Source organism: Pseudophryne corroboree, chromosome 4 (genome assembly GCF_028390025.1).
Source record: "Pseudophryne corroboree isolate aPseCor3 chromosome 4, aPseCor3.hap2, whole genome shotgun sequence".
NCBI classification, from domain to species: Eukaryota; Metazoa; Chordata; class Amphibia; order Anura; family Myobatrachidae; genus Pseudophryne; species Pseudophryne corroboree.
In genome coordinates, this window is record NC_086447.1 from 295,769,958 (window position 1) to 295,789,359 (window position 19,402).

General features: G+C 48.1%; 1 protein-coding gene across 3 annotated transcripts in view; it reads left to right on the top strand.

The window, feature by feature from the left end:
- PRKCI (protein kinase C iota) overlaps nucleotides 1-19,402 on the top strand; it is a 418,248-nt gene that overhangs the window by 247,369 nt on the left and 151,477 nt on the right. For all 3 annotated transcript variants that reach the window (XM_063916222.1, XM_063916220.1, XM_063916221.1), the window contains 2 exons: nucleotides 16,773-16,862; nucleotides 17,067-17,117. In XM_063916222.1, coding sequence (XP_063772292.1) covers nucleotides 16,773-16,862; nucleotides 17,067-17,117 — 141 coding nt within the window. The remainder of the gene's footprint in view (nucleotides 1-16,772; nucleotides 16,863-17,066; nucleotides 17,118-19,402) is intronic.

A 19,402-nucleotide genomic window follows, 5' to 3' on the forward strand; every position in this document is an offset into this window, starting at 1 on the left:
ACACCATACTACCGCTAACCCTGCACCCGCTCCCCGTACACACTATACTAACCCTGCACCCGCTCCCCGCACACAATACACTACCCCTAATCCGCTCCCCGCACACACTACACTACCCCTAATCCTGCACTCGCTCCCCGCACACACTATACTACCGCAAACCCTATACCCGCTCCCCGTACATACTACACTAACGCTAACCCTACACCTGCTCCCCGCACACACTATACTACCGCTAACCCTACACCCGCTCCCCACACACACTATACTGCCGCTGACCCAGCACCCGCTCCCCGTACACATTACACTACCCCTAACTCTGCATCCGCTCCCCGTACACACTATACTACCCCTAATCCTGCACCCGCTCCCCATACACACTACACTACCCCTAACCCTGCACCAGCTCCCCGTACACACTACCCCTAACTCTGCACCCGCTCCCCGTACACACTACACTACCCCTAACCCTGCACCCGCGCCCCGTACACACTACACCACTCCCTACCCTGCACCTGCTCCCCACACACACTACCCCTAACCCTGCTGGGGGCGTATTAATGAGCAATGGGGGCATGGTCACCTATGTAATCTGTGAAGGGTGGGTCAGGGTGACAAGGCTGCTAGCAGGATGGTGGCTGTGTCACTAATATACTGAGCACAGTCAGTGCCTCACTCCTGCTGCCGCCGCCCCACGCCACTTGCTGTACAGTGCACAGAGCCATAGCAAACAGTCCCCTCGTGTGATATGGCCGCCTATGCACAGCAGCGTACATCCGTATCACAGATTGTGTATCTTTTAATTGTGTCCTACTTCTAGCACCCGCTCCCCGCACACTATACTACCGCTAAACCTGCACCCACTACCCGCACACACTACACTACCCCTAATCCTACACCCGCTCCCCGTACACACTATACTACCCCTAACCCTGCACCCGCTCCCCGCACACACCATACTACCGCTAACCCTGCACCCGCTCCCCGTACACACTATACTACCCCTAACCCTGCACCCGCTCCCCGCACACAAAACACTACCCCTAATCCGCTCCCCGCACACACTACACTACCCCTAATCCTGCACTCGCTCCCCGCACACACTATACTACCGCAAACCCTATACCCGCTCCCCGTACATACTACACTAACGCTAACCCAACACCCGCTCCCCGTACACACTACACTACCCCTAATCCTGCAGCTGCTCCCCGTACACACTACATTACCTCTAACCCTGCACCCGCTCCCCGTACACAGTACACTACCCCTAACCCTACACCCGCTCCCCGTACACACTACACTACCCCTAATCCTGCACCCGCTCCCCATACACACTACACCACCGCTAACCCTACCCCTGCACCCCGCTCACACTATACTACCGCTAACCCAGCACCCGCTCCCCGTACACACTACACTACCACTAACCCTGCACCCACTCCCCACACACACACTACACTACCTCTAACCCTGTACCAGCTCCCCATACACACTACCGCTAACCCTACACCTGCACCCAGCGCACATTATACTACCGCTAACCCAGCACTCACTCCCCGTACACACTACACTACCGCTAACCCAGCACCCGCTCCCCGTACACACTACATTACACTACCGCTAACCCTGCACCCGCTCACCGCACACACTACACTACCCCTAATCCTGCACCCGCTCCCCGTACACACTACATTACCCCTAAACCTGCACCCGCTCCCCGTACACACTACACTACCGCTAAACCTGCACCCGCTCCCCGTACACACTACACTACTTCTAGCACCCGCTCCCCGCACACTATACTACCGCTAAACCTGCACCCACTACCCGCACACACTACACTACCCCTAATCCTACACCCGCTCCCCGTACACACTATACTACCCCTAACCCTACACCCGCTCCCCGCACACACCATACTACCGCTAACCCTGCACCCGCTCCCCGTACACACTATACTAACCCTGCACCCGCTCCCCGCACACAATACACTACCCCTAATCCGCTCCCTGCACACACTACACTACCCCTAATCCTGCACTCGCTCCCCGCACACACTATACTACCGCAAACCCTATACCCGCTCCCCGTACATACTACACTAACGCTAACCCTACACCTGCTCCCCGCACACACTATACTACCGCTAACCCTACACCCGCTCCCCACACACACTATACTGCCGCTAACCCAGCACCCGCTCCCCGTACACATTACACTACCCCTAACTCTGCATCCGCTCCCCGTACACACTATACTACCCCTAATCCTGCACCCGCTCCCCATACACACTACACTACCCCTAACCCTGCACCAGCTCCCCGTACACACTACCCCTAACTCTGCACCCGCTCCCCGTACACACTACACTACCCCTAACCCTGCACCCGCGCCCCGTACACACTACACCACTCCCTACCCTGCACCTGCTCCCCACACACACTACCCCTAACCCTGCTGGGGGCGTATTAATGAGCAATGGGGGCATGGTCACCTATGTAATCTGTGAAGGGTGGGTCAGGGTGACAAGGCTGCTAGCAGGATGGTGGCTGTGTCACTAATATACTGAGCACAGTCAGTGCCTCACTCCTGCTGCCGCCGCCCCACGCCACTTGCTGTACAGTGCACAGAGCCATAGCAAACAGTCCCCTCGTGTGATATGGCCGCCTATGCACAGCAGCGTACATCCGTATCACAGATTGTGTATCTTTTAATTGTGTCCTACAGGGCTTCCGTAGCCCTGGAGGACACACAGTAAGAGAGCCCACATGGCTGCCGCCGCGCACACTGGACCACCTGTGCCCTTTTGCAATGGAGTAGGCTGCGTCCCGTGGCGATAGCACAGCCCAGGGGGCACCTGGCACTCTGCCCCCCTGGCCAGCCTGCCACTGGACTGGACTGAGGGTTCTAGGTGGGAGGGTCCTGGGATGGGTGCAGTGGGCTGTTTGGGGAGGGAAGGCAGGGAGACACTGGGATGGGGATCAGTAATGGTGGGGACACTGAGCTGGAGAAGGGGCAGACACTGGATGGGTACACTGACCTGCTGCACCTGCGCATTCACGTTCACAACAGCCTCTTGAGCAGCTCTTCCTGCATCATCTGCCATACAGTGTGGGACGGATACAGTGCGGGACGGATACAGTGCGGAACGGGTACAGTGCGGGAGGGATACAGTGTGGGTGGGATACAGTGTGGGATGGATACAGTGCGGGTGGGATACAGTGTGGGATGGATACAGTGTGGGATGGATACAGTGTGGGATGGATACAGTGTGGGATGGATACAGTGTGGGATGGATACAGTGCGGGTGGGATACAGTGCGGGTGGGATACAGTGCGGGTGGGATACAGTGCGGGTGGGATACAGTGCGGGACGGATACAGTGCGGGACGGATACAGTGTGGGACGGATACAGTGTGGGACGGATACAGTGTGGGACGGATACAGTGTGGGTGGGATACAGTGTGGGTGGGATACAGTGTGGGTGGGATACAGTGTGGGTGGGATACAGTGTGGGTGGGATACAGTGTGGGTGGGATACAGTGTGGGATGGATACAGTGTGGGATGGATACAGTGCGGGATGGATACAGTGCGGGTGGGATACAATGTGGGATGGATACAGTGTGGGATGGATACAGTGCAGGTGGGACACAGTGTGGGTAGGACACAGTGCGGGTGGGATACAGTGCGGGTGGGATACAGTGTGGGTGGGATACAGTGCGAGTGGGATACAGTGCGGGTAGGACACAGTGTGGGTGGGATACAGTGCGGGTCAGATACAGATGGTGTGTGGGACAAAGGGAAGCAAGCTCTCCCCCGACGCACACCTGATTTAAATTGTAGAGCGTTATGCTGTGCGTTGGTGGGCAGAGAGGGGAGGACGTTGGTCTCAGGCAGCGATTGGATAAGATCGCTGCCAGTGGTGAGAGACTGACTGCACAGCACGTCCTGCAGGGCCCAATCATTTTTAAAAACAGGGTAAAAACTGCCTATCACTGAATCTCTGATATCACATGCTTGTCTTCTTTTCTAATCTCTCACAGTATCTTTCTTTACTTTTCTAACATAACTTAATCACCTACCTGTCTATCTCAGGTGCATTACTGTTCCTCAGCTACACTCATTCCTTACATTCCCCCTTTCACTTTCCCTCCCATGTTAATTCTCTCTCTCTTACCTTTTCCTGCCTCTGCTCAGTATGTGTGACATGCATGGCTGGCAGCAGTGTCGAGTCCTGGCCCCGCCCCCTACCCGATGTCATGTAGTGGGCGGAGCTTGCAGTATCGGGAAGTGCTGCCCAGCAGCACAGCCCACTGAGCCCAGCCACCGAGCAACAGCAGAGGCTGCAGCATCAGGGATACTGGCTGCGCGGGGTGCTGTTACCATACGCTGCCTGATCGGGGTTGAGCTCCGATCACGGCAGCCGGACCAGTGGAGGGGTAAGTGCAGGTCTCTGTGGGGACAACGCTATGCAGCCAGTGTTTTTTTTTACTGTTAACACTGGCTGCATTGCAGGAGATCCTGTGGGCCTATTTTCAATGGGAGGCCTGGAGCTGCAGCTCCATCCGCCCCATTGTTAATCCGGCCCTGACCGCGGCTACGTTTGACAGCATGGAGGTTGAACGCCAGATATTAGCTCGGAAAGGCATTCCGAACAAGGTTATTCCTACCCTGATACAGGCTAGGAAAGGAGTAACGTCTAAACATTACCATCACATTTGGAAAAAGTATGTCTCTTGGTGTGAGTTCAAGAAGTTTCCTACGGTGGAGTTTCAATTGGGACGGTTTCTCCTCTTCCTGCAAGCAGGTGTGGATATGAGCCTGAGGTTGGGATCCGTAAAGGTCCAGATTTCGGCCCTATCCATTTTTGTTTTCCAGAAACAGCTAGCTTCCCTCCCTGAGGTTCAGACTTTCTTGAAAGGGGTCATGCACATCCAACCTCCCTTTGTGCCACCTACGGCACCCTGGGATCTTAATGTGGTGTTGCAGTTCCTCCAGTTGGCTTGGTTCGAGCTTCTACAGGAGGTTGAGGTCAAGTTTCTCACATGGAAGGCTGTAACTTTGTTGGCCTTAGCTTCTGCTAGACATGTGTCGGAGTTGGTCTTTGTCGTGTAAGAGCCCCTACTTGATCTTCCATGAAGATAGAGCTGAGCTCAGGACGCGTCAGCAGTTTCTCCAAAGGTTGTGTCGGCTTTTCATATCAACCAACCTATTGTGGTGCCAGTGGTTACTGACTCCTCAATTACTTCTAAGTCCTTGGATGTTGTGAGGGCTTTAAAAATCTATGTTTAGAGGACTACTTGTCACAGAAAATCGGACTCTCTGTTTGTCCTGTATGATCCCAAGAAACTTGGGGGTCCTGCTTCTAAGCAGACGATTTCTCACTGGATCAGGTTCACTATCCAGCATGCGTATTCTACGGCAGGATTGCTGTGTCTAAAATCGGTTAAGGCCCACTCTACTCGTAAGGTGGGTTCTTCCTGGGCAGCTGCCCGGGGTGTCTCAACTTTACAACTTTGCTGAGAGGCTACTTGGTCAGGGTTGAACATGTTTGCTAAGTTCTACAAGTTCTATACTTTGGCCTCCGTGCTCTCCCTCCCGTTCTGGGAGCTTTGGTACATCCCCATGGTACTAATGTGGACCCCAGCATCCTCTAGGACAGGCCTGGCCAACCTGTGGCTCTCCAGATGTTGTGAAACTACACATCCCAGCATGCCCTGCCATAGTTTTAGCATTCCCTAAGAGCAAAACTGTGGCAAGGCATGATGGGACTTGTAGTTTTACAACAGCTGGAGAGCCACAGGTTGGCCAGGCCTGCTCTAGGACGTAAGAGAAAATATGATTTTAATTACCTACCGGTAAATCCTTTTCTCGTAGTCTGTAGAGGATGCCGGGCGCCTGCCCAGCGCTTTGTTATCCTGCAGTGTTTACTTGATTCAGTACGACTTTGTTTTTAGTTTTGTACTGTGTTGTTACTTGGTTAAGTAATGTTTTTCAGCTGTTGCAGAGTTTCAAGCTAGTTAGCTTGGTTTGCCTTGTTGTGTGAGCTGGTGTGAATCTCGCCACTATCTGTGCAATCCTTCTCTCGAAGATGTCCGTCTCCTCGGGCACAGTTTCTAAACGGAGTCTGGTAGGAGGGGCATAGAGGGAGGAGCCAGCCCACACTCTCAAACTCTTGAAGTGCCTATGGCACCTGGTGGACCCGTCTATACCCCATGGTACTAATGTGGACCCCAGCATCCTCTACGGAAAAGGATTTACCAGTAGGTTATTAAAAACGAGATTTATTGTAAGAACTTACCGTTGTTAAATCTTTCTGCGAGGTACACTGGGCTCCACAGGGAATAACATTGGGGGTGTAGAGTAGGATCTTGATCCGAGGCACCAACAGGCTAAAAGCTTTGACTGTTCCCAGAATGCTTAGCGCCGCCTCATCTATAACCCCGCCTCCGTGCACAGGAGCTCAGTTTTGTTAACCAATCCAATGCAGTAGCAGGTAAAAAAAAGAGACGACAACCGTTAGTACCACATACACCACATTCTCACGACAGGAGAAGGTGTCAGCGGCTAATGCCATACAAAACCAAAGAAGCTAAGTGCGTCAGGGTGGGCGCCATGTGAAGCCCAGTGTACCTCGCAGAAAGATATAACAACGGTAAGTTCTTACCATAAATCTCGTTTTCTGCTGCTGGGTACACTGGGCTCCACAGGGAATAACATCGGGGTTGTCCTAAAGCAGTTCCTCATGGGAGGGGACGCACTGTAGCGGGCACAAGATCCTGGCGTCCAAAGGAAGCATCCTGGGAGGCGGATGTATCAAAGGCATAGAATCTTATGAACGTGTTTACCGAGGACCACGTAGCCGCCTTGCACATTTGTTCAAGGGTCGCACCATGACGGGCAGCCCAAGAAGGTCCAACAGACCGAGTAGAATGGGCCTTGATGGTAGCAGGAGCTGGAAGGCCAGCCTGTACATAAGCATGTGCAATCACCATTCTAATCCATTTGGCCAGGGTCTGCTTGTGAGCAGGCCAGCCACGTTTGTGAAAACCAAACAGTACAAAGAGAGAATCAGACTTCCTGATAGGAGCTGTCCTCTTCACATAGATACGGAGAGCCCGTACCACATCCAAAGACTGCTCTTTGGAAGACAATTCAGGAGAGACAAAGGCCAGAACCACAATCTCCTGATTAAGGTGGAAAGAAGACACCACATTAGGTAGGTACCCAGGACGTGTTCTAAGAACCGCCCCGTCACAGTGAAAAATCAGATATGGGGACCTACACGACAAGGCCCCCATAATCCGACACCCATCTAGCAGAGGCAATAGCCAGCAGAAACAATACCTTAAGGGAAAGCCACTTAAGGTCTGCAGATTCAACAGGCTCAAAAGGAGACTCTTGGAAAGCCTTCAAAACCACCGACAAATCCCAAGGAGCCACAGGCGGGATGTAAGGAGGTTGAATCCGTAACACACCCTGAGTGAACGTATGGACATCAGACAGAGTGGCAATTTTTCTCTGAAACCAAACCGACAAGGCAGAAATATGAACCTTGATGGAGGCCTAAGTCCAGACCCTGTTGCAGAAAGGCCAAAAGTTTGGCCTTACTAAACTTGTAAATGTCATGATTATTAGATGCGCACCAAGCAAAATAAGCATTCCAGACCCTATGGTAAATCCGAGCAGAAACCGGCTTATGGGCCTTCAACATAGTCTGAATGACCGCCTCAGATAAACCTTTGGCCCTTAGTACGGAAGCTTCAAGAGCCACGCCTTCAAAGCCAGACGGTCCAAATCCTGGTAAACACAAGGGCCCTGAACGAGGAGGTCTGGTCGTTGTGGAAGCAGAAGAGGATGCTCCAACGAGAGACGCTGGAGGTCTGAGAACCAATGCTGTCTGGGGCACGCTTGAGCGATCAGAAGTAGGATTCCTCCTCCTTGCTTGAACTTTCTTATTACTCTGGGCAGGAGTGACACCGGAGGGAACATGTACGGCAGACGAAAGTTCCATGGAATTGCCAGAGCGTCTACGAACGCTGCTTGAGGATCCCTTGACCTTGCTCCGAGGACCGGAACCTTGTGATTTGTCGAGACGCCATCAGTTCCACATCTGGGAGGCCCCACTTGTCCACTAGGATTTGAAATACTTCTGGATGGAGGCTCCACTCTCCGGCGTGTACGTCCTGACAACTGAGGAAATCCGCTTCCCAGTTTAGGACTCCCGGGATGAACACTGCCGATATGGCTGGCAGATGGCGTTCTGCCCACTGAAGAATTCTGGATACTTCCCTCATTGCCATGCGGCTTCGAGTGCCGCCTTGATGATTTATGTACGCCACCGTGGTGGCGTTGTCCGACTACTTGAACATGTCTGTTCTGTATTAAATGCTATGCCAAGTTCAGAGCATTGAACACCGCCCGCAGTTCCAGAATGTTTATCGGGAGGAGAGACTCCTCCTTGGTCCACCGACCCTGAAGAGAATGTTGCTCCAACACCGCTCCCTAACCTCTCAGACTTGCATCCGTTGTCAGAAGGACCCAGTTGGAGATCCAGAAGGGATGACACCTGCTCAGTCGTTGGTCTTGAATCCACCAGCTCAGTGACAGACGAGGATTTGCCCAAACAGTCCCAGGATCAGCTCAGCTTGAGGTAATGGCGCCCAAACGCTGACAGGGAGTGAGGGAGAGAGAGATGCAGCTCCAGGGCGGGAACATTTACTTTAAATGGCACCCTGGGGCTGGGGGAGGAGCTACAGGTCAAAGCCTTATCCCCTTGCTGGGCTTCACCACCTGGTACTGTGGGCTATGCAATAAACGGTTTTTAGTAAAACCGACCTGTGCCCTTGCCTTGGTGGTCTAGTGGGGTCCCTGTACTACGACAGTGTCCACGCCAGCGCGCACGGCCCGCCTCCCACCGGGCGCGCCGGATTGCAATTACCTGCGGGTCCCGCCTGGTCCAGCGGGTCCCGCCAAAGTGCGGCCATGCGATCCTGGAGAGCTGCGGCGGGGTGTGTGACTTACAGGAGCAAACCGGAGCCTCCGCTGTAAGTACCCGGCAACCAGGGTGCGGGAGTATACAGCGCCGCTGGGGGAGGTGATGGAGCTGCAGCAGGAGATGTCTGACTAACATCTCACACACACAGTGTCTCTGCTGCAGCCCTTGAAGTCTTCAGATTTTACTTAAAAAAGCTCTTCTGAGGGCTGCTGGAGCAGCCCACCTATTATATGCCTGCACTGCATGGCACAACTGCAAAACTGAGCTCCTGTGCTCGGAGGCGGGGTTATAGAGGAGGCGGCGCTAAGCATTCTGGAAACAGTCAAAGCTTTGAGCCTCTTGGTGCCTCGGATCAAGATCCTACTCTACACCCCCGATGTTATTTCCTGTGGAGCCCAGTGTACCCCGCAGCAGAAATCCTATTATCTCAGCGTGTAGGTGCATACACACTTACCGATAAAGTAAACGATGTCGCTCGTCTTACTCTCCCTGAGCAACGTTGTTTACCGTATTAACTAGTATGTACACTGCCGAACGATAAGCGATGCGGGTCCTTAACGACCATCTCTGTCGGCCGTGCATGCAGCTCAATTTAGACTGATGTCCAAAGGATGACTTCACTGAGCGATATCGTTTGCATATCGCTCAGTGTGTACGCACTTCCGTCGACCGCCCCTGCAGGGAAGGGAACACACTAGGCGACGTCGCTCATAGAGCACATTGCCTAGTGTGTACCCACCTTGTGGTTATGCTGTGACGTTTACACCCTTCTGTACAGGCATTTTAGTGGAAAATGCATTAGTGTAAATTCCGTATACATTTGACCATCTTTTTTTTCTGCTGCTGATAGATTGGGGATATAACAGTTTGTATATTAAAGTTGGTTGTGTCTTTCTGGCCACTAGGTGCACTAATCCATAGAGTCTGCAAAAAATTCTATTGTTACCTTAGCTGAGGAAGTAGTATGTCCCTCTCTTCTCTCTCCATGTTATTATACAATAAGCTTCAGTCTACAGAATGGCCTTATTTTCATTGTTTATATTTGTTTTCAAATATAAATTATTCAAATGAAACAATGACTAGAAATTTGTTACTTTCCCCATAACTAGTGGTATTTGCTGACGTGATTAACAAAGGATGGGAGAAGGCTCTTCACCAGTCCATCTCTCTGAAAAAAAACCCCAGCTTCTTTCATTCTCCAGTCTTCATCAAAGCTTATGTGATCTGAATTCCAAGAGGATTGTGTACTAAGCAGATAGAGAAAGCATGTGGATCAACCCACATTGGTTTACATGAAAATAAAGCATCACAATTCTGGGCAAGAATGAATATCACTTAGCCTATAAAGCTTCTATGCAGTGTGAGTGCCAATAATATACATGATGCCAAAGTAATTTGGGTAGCATGTTTCACCTGCAGAATTTGGCCTCGCGTATTCCCACTCTCACTGACCACACCATGCAGCAGAAGGATTTGGCTGTAATACTCCCAGCTCTATTCATAGACTATAAATACAGCAAAATACAAATGACACTAAACAGAATGTGCAAATATTTTTATGTTGCACCTCTGCAAAGCTGTATTTCCCCTTTACCCATTGCAGAGACACTGCCACTGTGGAGTTATTCAGATGGTGCGATGTTAGCACTTAATAGGATAACTTGTAAAAGTATAAAATTTCACCCTTCTCAGCCCCTGAAATGAGTAGGCAGCATAATAGGTGCTGCTTATGGCAGAAGCATACTTCTTATATAGTGTGTGTGTGTGTGTGTGTGTGTGTGTGTGTGTGTGTGTGTGTGTGTGTGTGTGTGTACATTGATATATATAATTTATTTTCTACCGTTCTAACAAAAGGGGCCTCTGTGAAGACATTAACAGAAGACTTTCAGGGTACACAGGAAAAAGCCTAGTTCAAGGCCTCTTAGTGTAGGTTTGTTCCCCTCAGAGCAAACATACACCCTTATGTACAGGTCTCTGTGTTCCCCTCGGACCCCAGCGGGGTACACATGTTACCTTGATCACTCTCTTTTCCAGGTACGAGAAAGCCACTGCATAGTGTAACATGGGTGGTAACAGTGCTTTTGAGACAAGTTGTGCCTGCATTACAGGGCAGTCTCCAGTGGTTGGAAAGCTGCGTCCAGGTGGTCCTTCTTTTCACGATCAAAGGGGGAACAAAGGACTTGCAAAATGGCTCCAGCCAGACTCTGGTGAGAGAGTCAGGGCTCTTGTAGCAGTTGGGTTTCGCAATGGGATGTGGGTCTTAGAAGGGTTGCTGGACCCACCTCTACAGTAGTCCAGTCCAGGGACTGGTTTTAGAATTTTGATGTTAAAGATGCATATCTTCATGATCCAATCCACAACTTTTCTATTCAGTTCAGGACGCCTTTCGGTTTAACCGTAGGGCTAAACGTCTGACACGGATCATTGCAGTTATAGTGGCTATATTAAAGTCTCAGGGGATCACTTTTATTTTACTTAGACAATCTTATCAAGGCCAGTTCGCTAGTCATACTGCAGGCAGACCACCACAATATTACATCAGTCTTAGGGAGGAATCCAATTGCAGGTGATGGGTGCGAGTTGCAGTGGCATTGAAAACGGCACCGCATTTTGCATTCCACTCTCACCCCGAATCCACACAATTTTGTATGCAGCACAGGTCTCTTCTTGTCAATGCTCCCCCCCCACCCCCAGTGTGTGGAGAAATGCATTGAAAGTACAGAGGGTATGTAGCAATCAGCTATTGTAAGACCTCCTAGTGTTTGCTACTGCTCAACCAGCCACCTTTGCCTGTCCACTGTGCAGTGTTACTGAGTTAGCACTGGATGACACTGAGCTCACTAGGGGGCAGATGTACTAAGCCCTGAAACATGATAAAGTGGAGAGAGATAAAGTACCTGTGAATCCGCTCCTGTCATTCTTCAAACACAGCGTGTAACACGACAGGAGCTGAATGGCTAGTACTTTATCTCTCTCCAAGGTTTAAGACCTCTCCCCTTAGAAGTGCACCTGCTCTCAGTGTATGTGAGAACTGTTTCTGTATTGTCGGAAGATTACTTGCTCACCCCTTATGGTGCCCATGGTTCCCCTACTTCCATTTGCACGACTGGTGCCGGTGGGCTGATGATAGGATGTTATAACTACAGCACGGACATATATCCGCTATATCACTGTTGTGAGAAACCTGTTTGACTTTACATTCATTTTTGGGCCCCTATAGTCATGGAGAGGATATATCTATCATACCCTTTCACTGCTGGATTGGTGACTGAAGCAGCTGCATAGAGATTAACTGGACATCTCTGAACATCACAGCCATTAATCACAGCACATAAATATATAAATTTTATGCATAAAGGAACGTCTACTTCTCTACTGTAGTACTGAGATACTCTGGGGTCTGTTCATAAAGCAGTGAAAAGAGTGGAGAAGTGAGCCAGTGGAGAAGTTGCCTGTGGCAACCAGTCAGTGTTGTGATATAAAATTATATGTAGTAGCTGGTTGCCATGGGCAACTTCTCCGCTGGCTCACTTCCCCACACTTTTCACTGCTTCATGAATAGACCCATCTTTGTTCATTTGCACAGTGTGTGCCAAAAGAGTATATTCTTATTGTGCCTGTTACACTGTAGAACCTGATGCCATTAACTCCGAGTCTGTGGATACAGATAAAAGACATGAGTTCTATGGATCTGTGCTATTTTTGCTGGGAGGACTATTTGAAGTAACTTTTTCTTATATGACTGATTTCGATATATGGTGATTGATTTTTATTACTCCAGTCCCTGGAGGTTATTACTTATATTTTTTCTTTTACAATAAATGTATATATGTTAAATTGTTAAGGCTACTGTATATGCGTGTTATTGAGCGCCACCTCAATATTCCCGAAATTGCATAGAGGTAATAGAAGGAGAGGGAAAGAGAAGAATATATTAAAGGGAAAGTTCATCCCAGTTAAATACCTTTAAGACTGTTGCTTCTTGTTTTATGTGCCTTCAGTTCCTACAGCACCTAGTATTCCCAGGTGGTCCCCCACTCAAGTACTGACCATGCCCAATACTATATCGCTTCTGAGATCAGATGAGGTTGGGCATATACCGTATGGTATGGCTGTAGATATAATTGAACAAGTGAGCGGGTCTGCATGGCATATAAATAGAAAGAGGGTATCTGCTGTTGCCTGTTCCTCTGATGTGGGTCCTGTTGTGTCAGCGCAGGATCTGAGCCAAAACCTGTCCGGCAATGAAAGTACACACAAAAAGAATATCAATTAGTTTAGCCAGAGGATTAGGATAGTGGCTCTTACTGCACATTAGTATGCTGCTGTCTCTTCTCGGGATGTAGCCGGGATCCTGGCGGTCGATATCCTAATGCCGGAATCCCGACAGTCAGAATGCCGGCAGTGGCGCCACAGCTATTCCCTCTCCTGCGTGTCAACAACCATGGAGAGTGAATAGAACCTGTGTCGGCATTCCCCTGTCGCATTCCCCCTGTCGCCATTCTGTCGGTCTGGATTTTGACCGCCGGGATTCCATACCCAACGCCTGCTCTCATGTGCTAAAGACATTGGTGAGAGCTGAGTGGTACTTCAACTTGGGGGGGCACTATGAGTTGGAAAATAAGAGACGAGTAGTTTGGTAACTGTATAGAAAAATATTTGTTATACAATGATTACTTACTCCACCTCAATAGTATGCAACCCAGGGAGGGAGAGCCAAAGTAAAGGATGTTACCTCATGGTATGTAATTAGTGCAAGTATATATGTAATATATACAGTGGTGCTTGATAGTTTGTGAACTCTTAAGAATTTGTGCTGAAATTTGGCCTAAAACTACCTCAGAATTTCACACAAGTTTTAAGAGTAGATAGAGAACCAAATCAAACATATGAGACCAAAAATTAGACATGCTCAATTTTTTTTTATTGGGGAAAATGATCCAGTATCACATACTGTATCTGTGAGTGTCAAAAGTAAGTGAACCTTTGCTTTCAGTATCTGGTATGACCCACTTGTGCAGCAATAACTGCATGTAAACCTTTACGGTAACTGTTGATTAATCCTGAACATTGTCTTGGTGGAATTTTACCCCATTCCTCCATACAAAACCGCTGCAACTCTGTTATGTTGGTGGGTTTCCTCCCGTGTACTCTCTTCAGGTCCTTCCACAACATTTCTATTTGAATTAAGGGCAGGACTTTGACTTGGCCTTTTCCAAACTTTACATTTATTTTTCTTTAACCATTCTTTGGTTGAATGACTTTTGTGCTTTGGGTCGTTATCATGCTGCATGACCCACGTTCTCTTAAGATGCAGCTCATGGACAGATGTCCTGACATTTTCCTATAGCATATCCTGGTATAATTCAGAATTCATTGTCCCATCAATGTAATAAAGTTGTACTGTCACGGTGTGTGCGTTGTGTTTTTTTGGGGGTATTTTTTTTTTGTAGTAGAACTACAGGTACTAGCGGGCCCGTTTCCCCCCCGCATGCTGGTACTTGTGGTTCTCCAAGTACCAGATTGCGGGGGAGGCTTGCTGGGACTTGTGGTTCTGCTACAAAAAACAATATTATTTTTTTTGTCACAAAAGGCTATCAGTACCCCATCCGCCGCCCTTGGATGGGGGTGGGGACAGCCTCGGGCTTCACCCCTGACCCTTGGGTGGCTGGAGGGGGGGGACCCCTTGATTTAAGGGGTCCCCACTCCTCCAGGGTACCCTGGCCAGGGGTGACTAGTTGGGGATTTAATGCCACGGCCGCAGGGACCTATATAAAAGTGTCCCCCGGCTGTGGCATTATCTCTCTGACTAGTGGAGCTCGGAGCTGGTGGAACACTTTTGTGATGTCCATGAAGTCGAATCCAGGCCGCCCACTATTCGTCAATTGGTCCGTTTTTCGACAGGGGGACTGTTGAATCCTTTATTTATTGAATGTGTCGAATTCGGGTCCCGGCTGGAGGGTTTCGCCTGTCTAATTGTGTCGAATCCAAAAACGGTCGAATTCACGCTGGAGTTCGACCGCAATTGAATAATACCCCCTAATGTCCAAGAGGACCCAGAGAAATAAATTCACCAAATAGTATGAAAAATCTTGTAACCACTCATCTCTGGACTGTACCAGCTGGTAACCTCTTATGTAATAGGAGTTCGATACTCAGTGTCAGTAATCATTTCACCGTTTGTTACATTTCACCGTTTGTTATATTTCTTGTATTGCTACGAAAATCAGTTAGAAAACTCTCCACTACAAATAGAAAGTGCCATGCTCATTTACAATCTAATCGCCTGCAACACAAAATCTGCCTCTGTCCCTGCTGTGTGGGAAAGGCAAATGCATCTGATTTTCTCCATCCGTTTATACCCTGGCTTTGACATTACAGACAGTTCTGGTGAAGCAGACTGTAATGTCTTCAGGCACGTGCGATTTATAACATGACATTTGATACAGTGTCACATTAGCAGGGTTAAAATTACATGCTACCTTGTAAAAGGCCTCCTCTGCCTTATGTGCTAATTTTGTGTGCCATATTTCACCTCAGTCGGTTAGCAGACTTTTAATGCCCTAAAGAGTATATTTGCTGCTTTATGTACAGTATTTAAAAGAGCAACAGTCCATTTTTTTTTGTTTTAAAACACATGTTCATACAATTTTTCTGTTCTACACTGAATCAAATACTACATTTTAAAACATACCCAATTAACATCTACTAGTTTTATTTTTTGTTTTGTTTTTTTCTTAGATTTTTCTTGCAAATTGCCAACATATGGTAACAAAATGTTTATACAAAACAGGAATAGATTTATTTTTTAATACAAACAAATGTAAGTTCTTCTATTGGTATTGGAACTGAATTGGTCAATGGAATGATGAGGGAGTGAAGTGTTCCGCGCATTTTAAGAGTTCCTGAATTAGTGTAGAAGGCAAAGTGCCATCAAGCTCACCTGAAACGGGAGCATCAGCAAAGCGGTTTATTGGTGAAATACAAGTGTTTAAGGTTTAGATGCTCAGCTGACCTAAAACATCATATTCATTCTAGTACAGTATAGAATTTATGGATTTGACAATAAACGCTTTCGGCCAAAGGATCCCACATGTTTTGGAAGAGTACCCGGAGCTGATGATCAGTGGTGGGTGTGGCTACACACACACACACACACACACACACACACACACACACACACACACACTATAAGGATAATGTGTGTATATGTATATAGATATAGATATATATAGATATATATACAGGTTGAGTATCCCATATCCAAATATTCCGAAATACGGACTTTTTTGAGTGAGAGTGAGATAGTGAAACCTTTGTTTTTTGATGGCTCAATGTACACAAACTTTGTTTAATACACAAAGTTATTAAAAATATTGTATTAAATGTCCTTCAGGCTGTGTGTATAAGGTGTATATGAAACATAAATTAATTGTGTGAATGTAGACACACTTTCTTTAATGCACAAAGTTATAAAAAATATTGGCTAAAATGACCTTCAGGCTGTGTGTATAAGGTGTATATGTAACATAAATGCATTCTGTGCTTAGATTTAGGTCCCATCACCATGATATCTCATTATGGTATGCAATTATTCCAAAATACGGAAAAATCCCATATCCAAAATACCTCTGGTCCCAAGCATTTTGGATAAGGGAGACTCAACCTGTATAGATATATATATGAGAGCTTGGTATCTATTGAAATACTATCATCCATTGCCATCAATATACGTCCCTTTCTCATAATAAATGTCTTTTTCTAATGTCAGGCGATCCGTGCACGGTGTCCTCACAACTGGAGCTGGAAGAAGCTTTCCGCTTGTATGAACTAAATAAAGACTCTGAGCTGCTAATACATGGTGAGAAGCAACCATCTTTGAAGTCACATTTATCAATAAAGAGAACGATTATTTTTTCTGAGACAGACTTCTTTGAAGAATTGTTTTAATCTTGATAGAATTTTAATGGCTATATAACGGTAATTTTAAGAAATGATATGCACTTTGGATAACTTTTTATAAATAAGGATGAGTACATGTGTAATGTCTGGTCTCTACTTACAGTCTTCCCCTGTGCTCCTGAGAGACCCGGAATGCCCTGCCCTGGAGAGGACAGTAAGTGTACCCTACGTTGATTTTATATAGCTCTCGGGGATGCATGAAAAGTGTAAAACATGAATGATTTGGCTCACACTGGAAGTATAATGTAGATTTTCATCAGCTGCACTCATAGCTGCTGATTCCAGAGAAGAAGGTATCTAACGTCCAGTGTGGTGATAGTATTAAATTATTACATGACAGTGTTTCATTAGATAATTAGGACAGTTTATTACCTAGCATCGTAATACATTGTGGTCAGTTGAATTATGAGCGATGCACATGCGTTTGCGGCGATATGGCAGCATTTTAATGCCGGCATCAACAACCTACATTAATTCTAAACCTAGTACCCTATATTGTGTATTTCTCTATCGTCCTTGTGGATGCTGGGGTTCCTGAAAGGACCATGGGGAATAGCGGCTCCGCAGGAGACAGGGCACAAAAAGTAAAGCTTTAGGATCAGGTGGTGTGCACTGGCTCCTCCCCCTATGACCCTCCTCCAAGCCAGTTAGATTTTTGTGCCCGGCCGAGAAGGGTGCAATTCTAGGTGGCTCTCATAAAGAGCTGCTTAGAGAAGTTTAGCTTAGGTTTTTTATTTTACAGTGATTCCTGCTGGCAACAGGATCACTGCAACGAGGGACAGAGGGGAGAAGAAGTGAACTCACCTGCGTGCAGGATGGATTGGCTTCTTGGCTACTGGACATGAAGCTCCAGAGGGACGATCACAGGTACAGCCTGGATGGTCACCGGAGCCTCGCCGCCGGCCCCCTCGCAGATGCTGAAGCAAGAAGAGGTCCAGAATCGGCGGCTGAAGACTCCTGCAGTCTTCTAAAGGTAGCGCACAGCACTGCAGCTGTGCGCCATTTTCCTCTCAGCACACTTCACACGGCAGTCACTGAGGGTGCAGGGCGCTGGGGGGGGGCGCCCTGGGAGGCAAATGTAAACCTATATAAGGCTAAAAATACCTCACATATAGCCCCCAGAGGCTATATGGAGATATTTAACCCCTGCCTAAATACAATAAATAGCGGGAGACGAGCCCGCCGAAAAAGGGGCGGGGCCTATCTCCTCAGCACACAGCGCCATTTTCTCTCACAGAAAGGCTGGAGAGAAGGCTCCCAGGCTCTCCCCTGCACTGCACTACAGAAACAGGGTTTAAACAGAGAGGGGGGGCACTAAATTGGCGACATAAATATATTAAAGATGCTATAAGGGAGAAACACTTATATAAGGTTGTCCCTATGTAATTATAGCGTTTTTTTGGTGTGTGCTGGCAAACTCTCCCTCTGTCTCTCCAAAGGGCTAGTGGGGTCCTGTCCTCTGTCAGAGCATTCCCGGTGTGTGTGCTGTGTGTCGGTACGTGTGTGTCGACATGTATGAGGACGATGTTGGAGGAGGCGGAGCAATTGCCTATGATGGTGATGTCACTCTCTAGGGAGTCGACACCGGTATGGATGGCTTATTTAGGGAATTACGTGAGAATGTCAACACGCTGCAAGGTCGGTTGACGACATGAGACGGCCGACAAACAATTAGTACCGGTCCAGGCGTCTCAGAAACACCGTCAGGGGTTTTTAATAACGCCCATTTACCTCAGTCGGTCGACACAGACACAGACACCGACACTGAATCCAGTGTCGACGGTGAATAAACAAACGTATTCCTTATTAGGGCCACACGTTAAGGGCAATGAAGGAGGTGTTACATATTTCTGATACTACAAGTACCACAAAAAAGGGTATTATGTGGGAGTGAAAAAACTACCTGTAGTTTTTCCTGAATCAGATAAAATAAAATAAAGTGTGTGATGATGCGTGGGTGTACCCCGATAGCAAATATTGGCGTTATACCCTTTCCCGCCAGAAGTTAGGGCGCGTTGGGAATGAATAAGGCGCTCACACGCTTATCAAGTGGCGTTACCGTCGCCAGATACGGCCGCCCTCAAGGAGCCAGCTGATAGGCAGCTGGAAAAATATCCTAAAAAGTATATACACACATAAGGTGGTTATACTGCGACCAGCGATCGCCATCAGCCTGGAGATGCAGTGCTGGGTTGGCTTGGTCGGTTTCCCTGACTGAAAATATTTGATTGATATAGAGCATTTAATAGGATGCATTATATATTTATGTATGCGAGATGCACAGAGGGATATGTGCACTCTGGCATCAAAATAAGTGCGTGATCCATATCTCCCAGAAGATGTCATGGACACGACAGTGGTCAGGTGATACATATCCCATACGACACATGGAAGTATGGCCGTATAAAGGGAAAGAGTTATTTGGGGTCGGTCCAACGG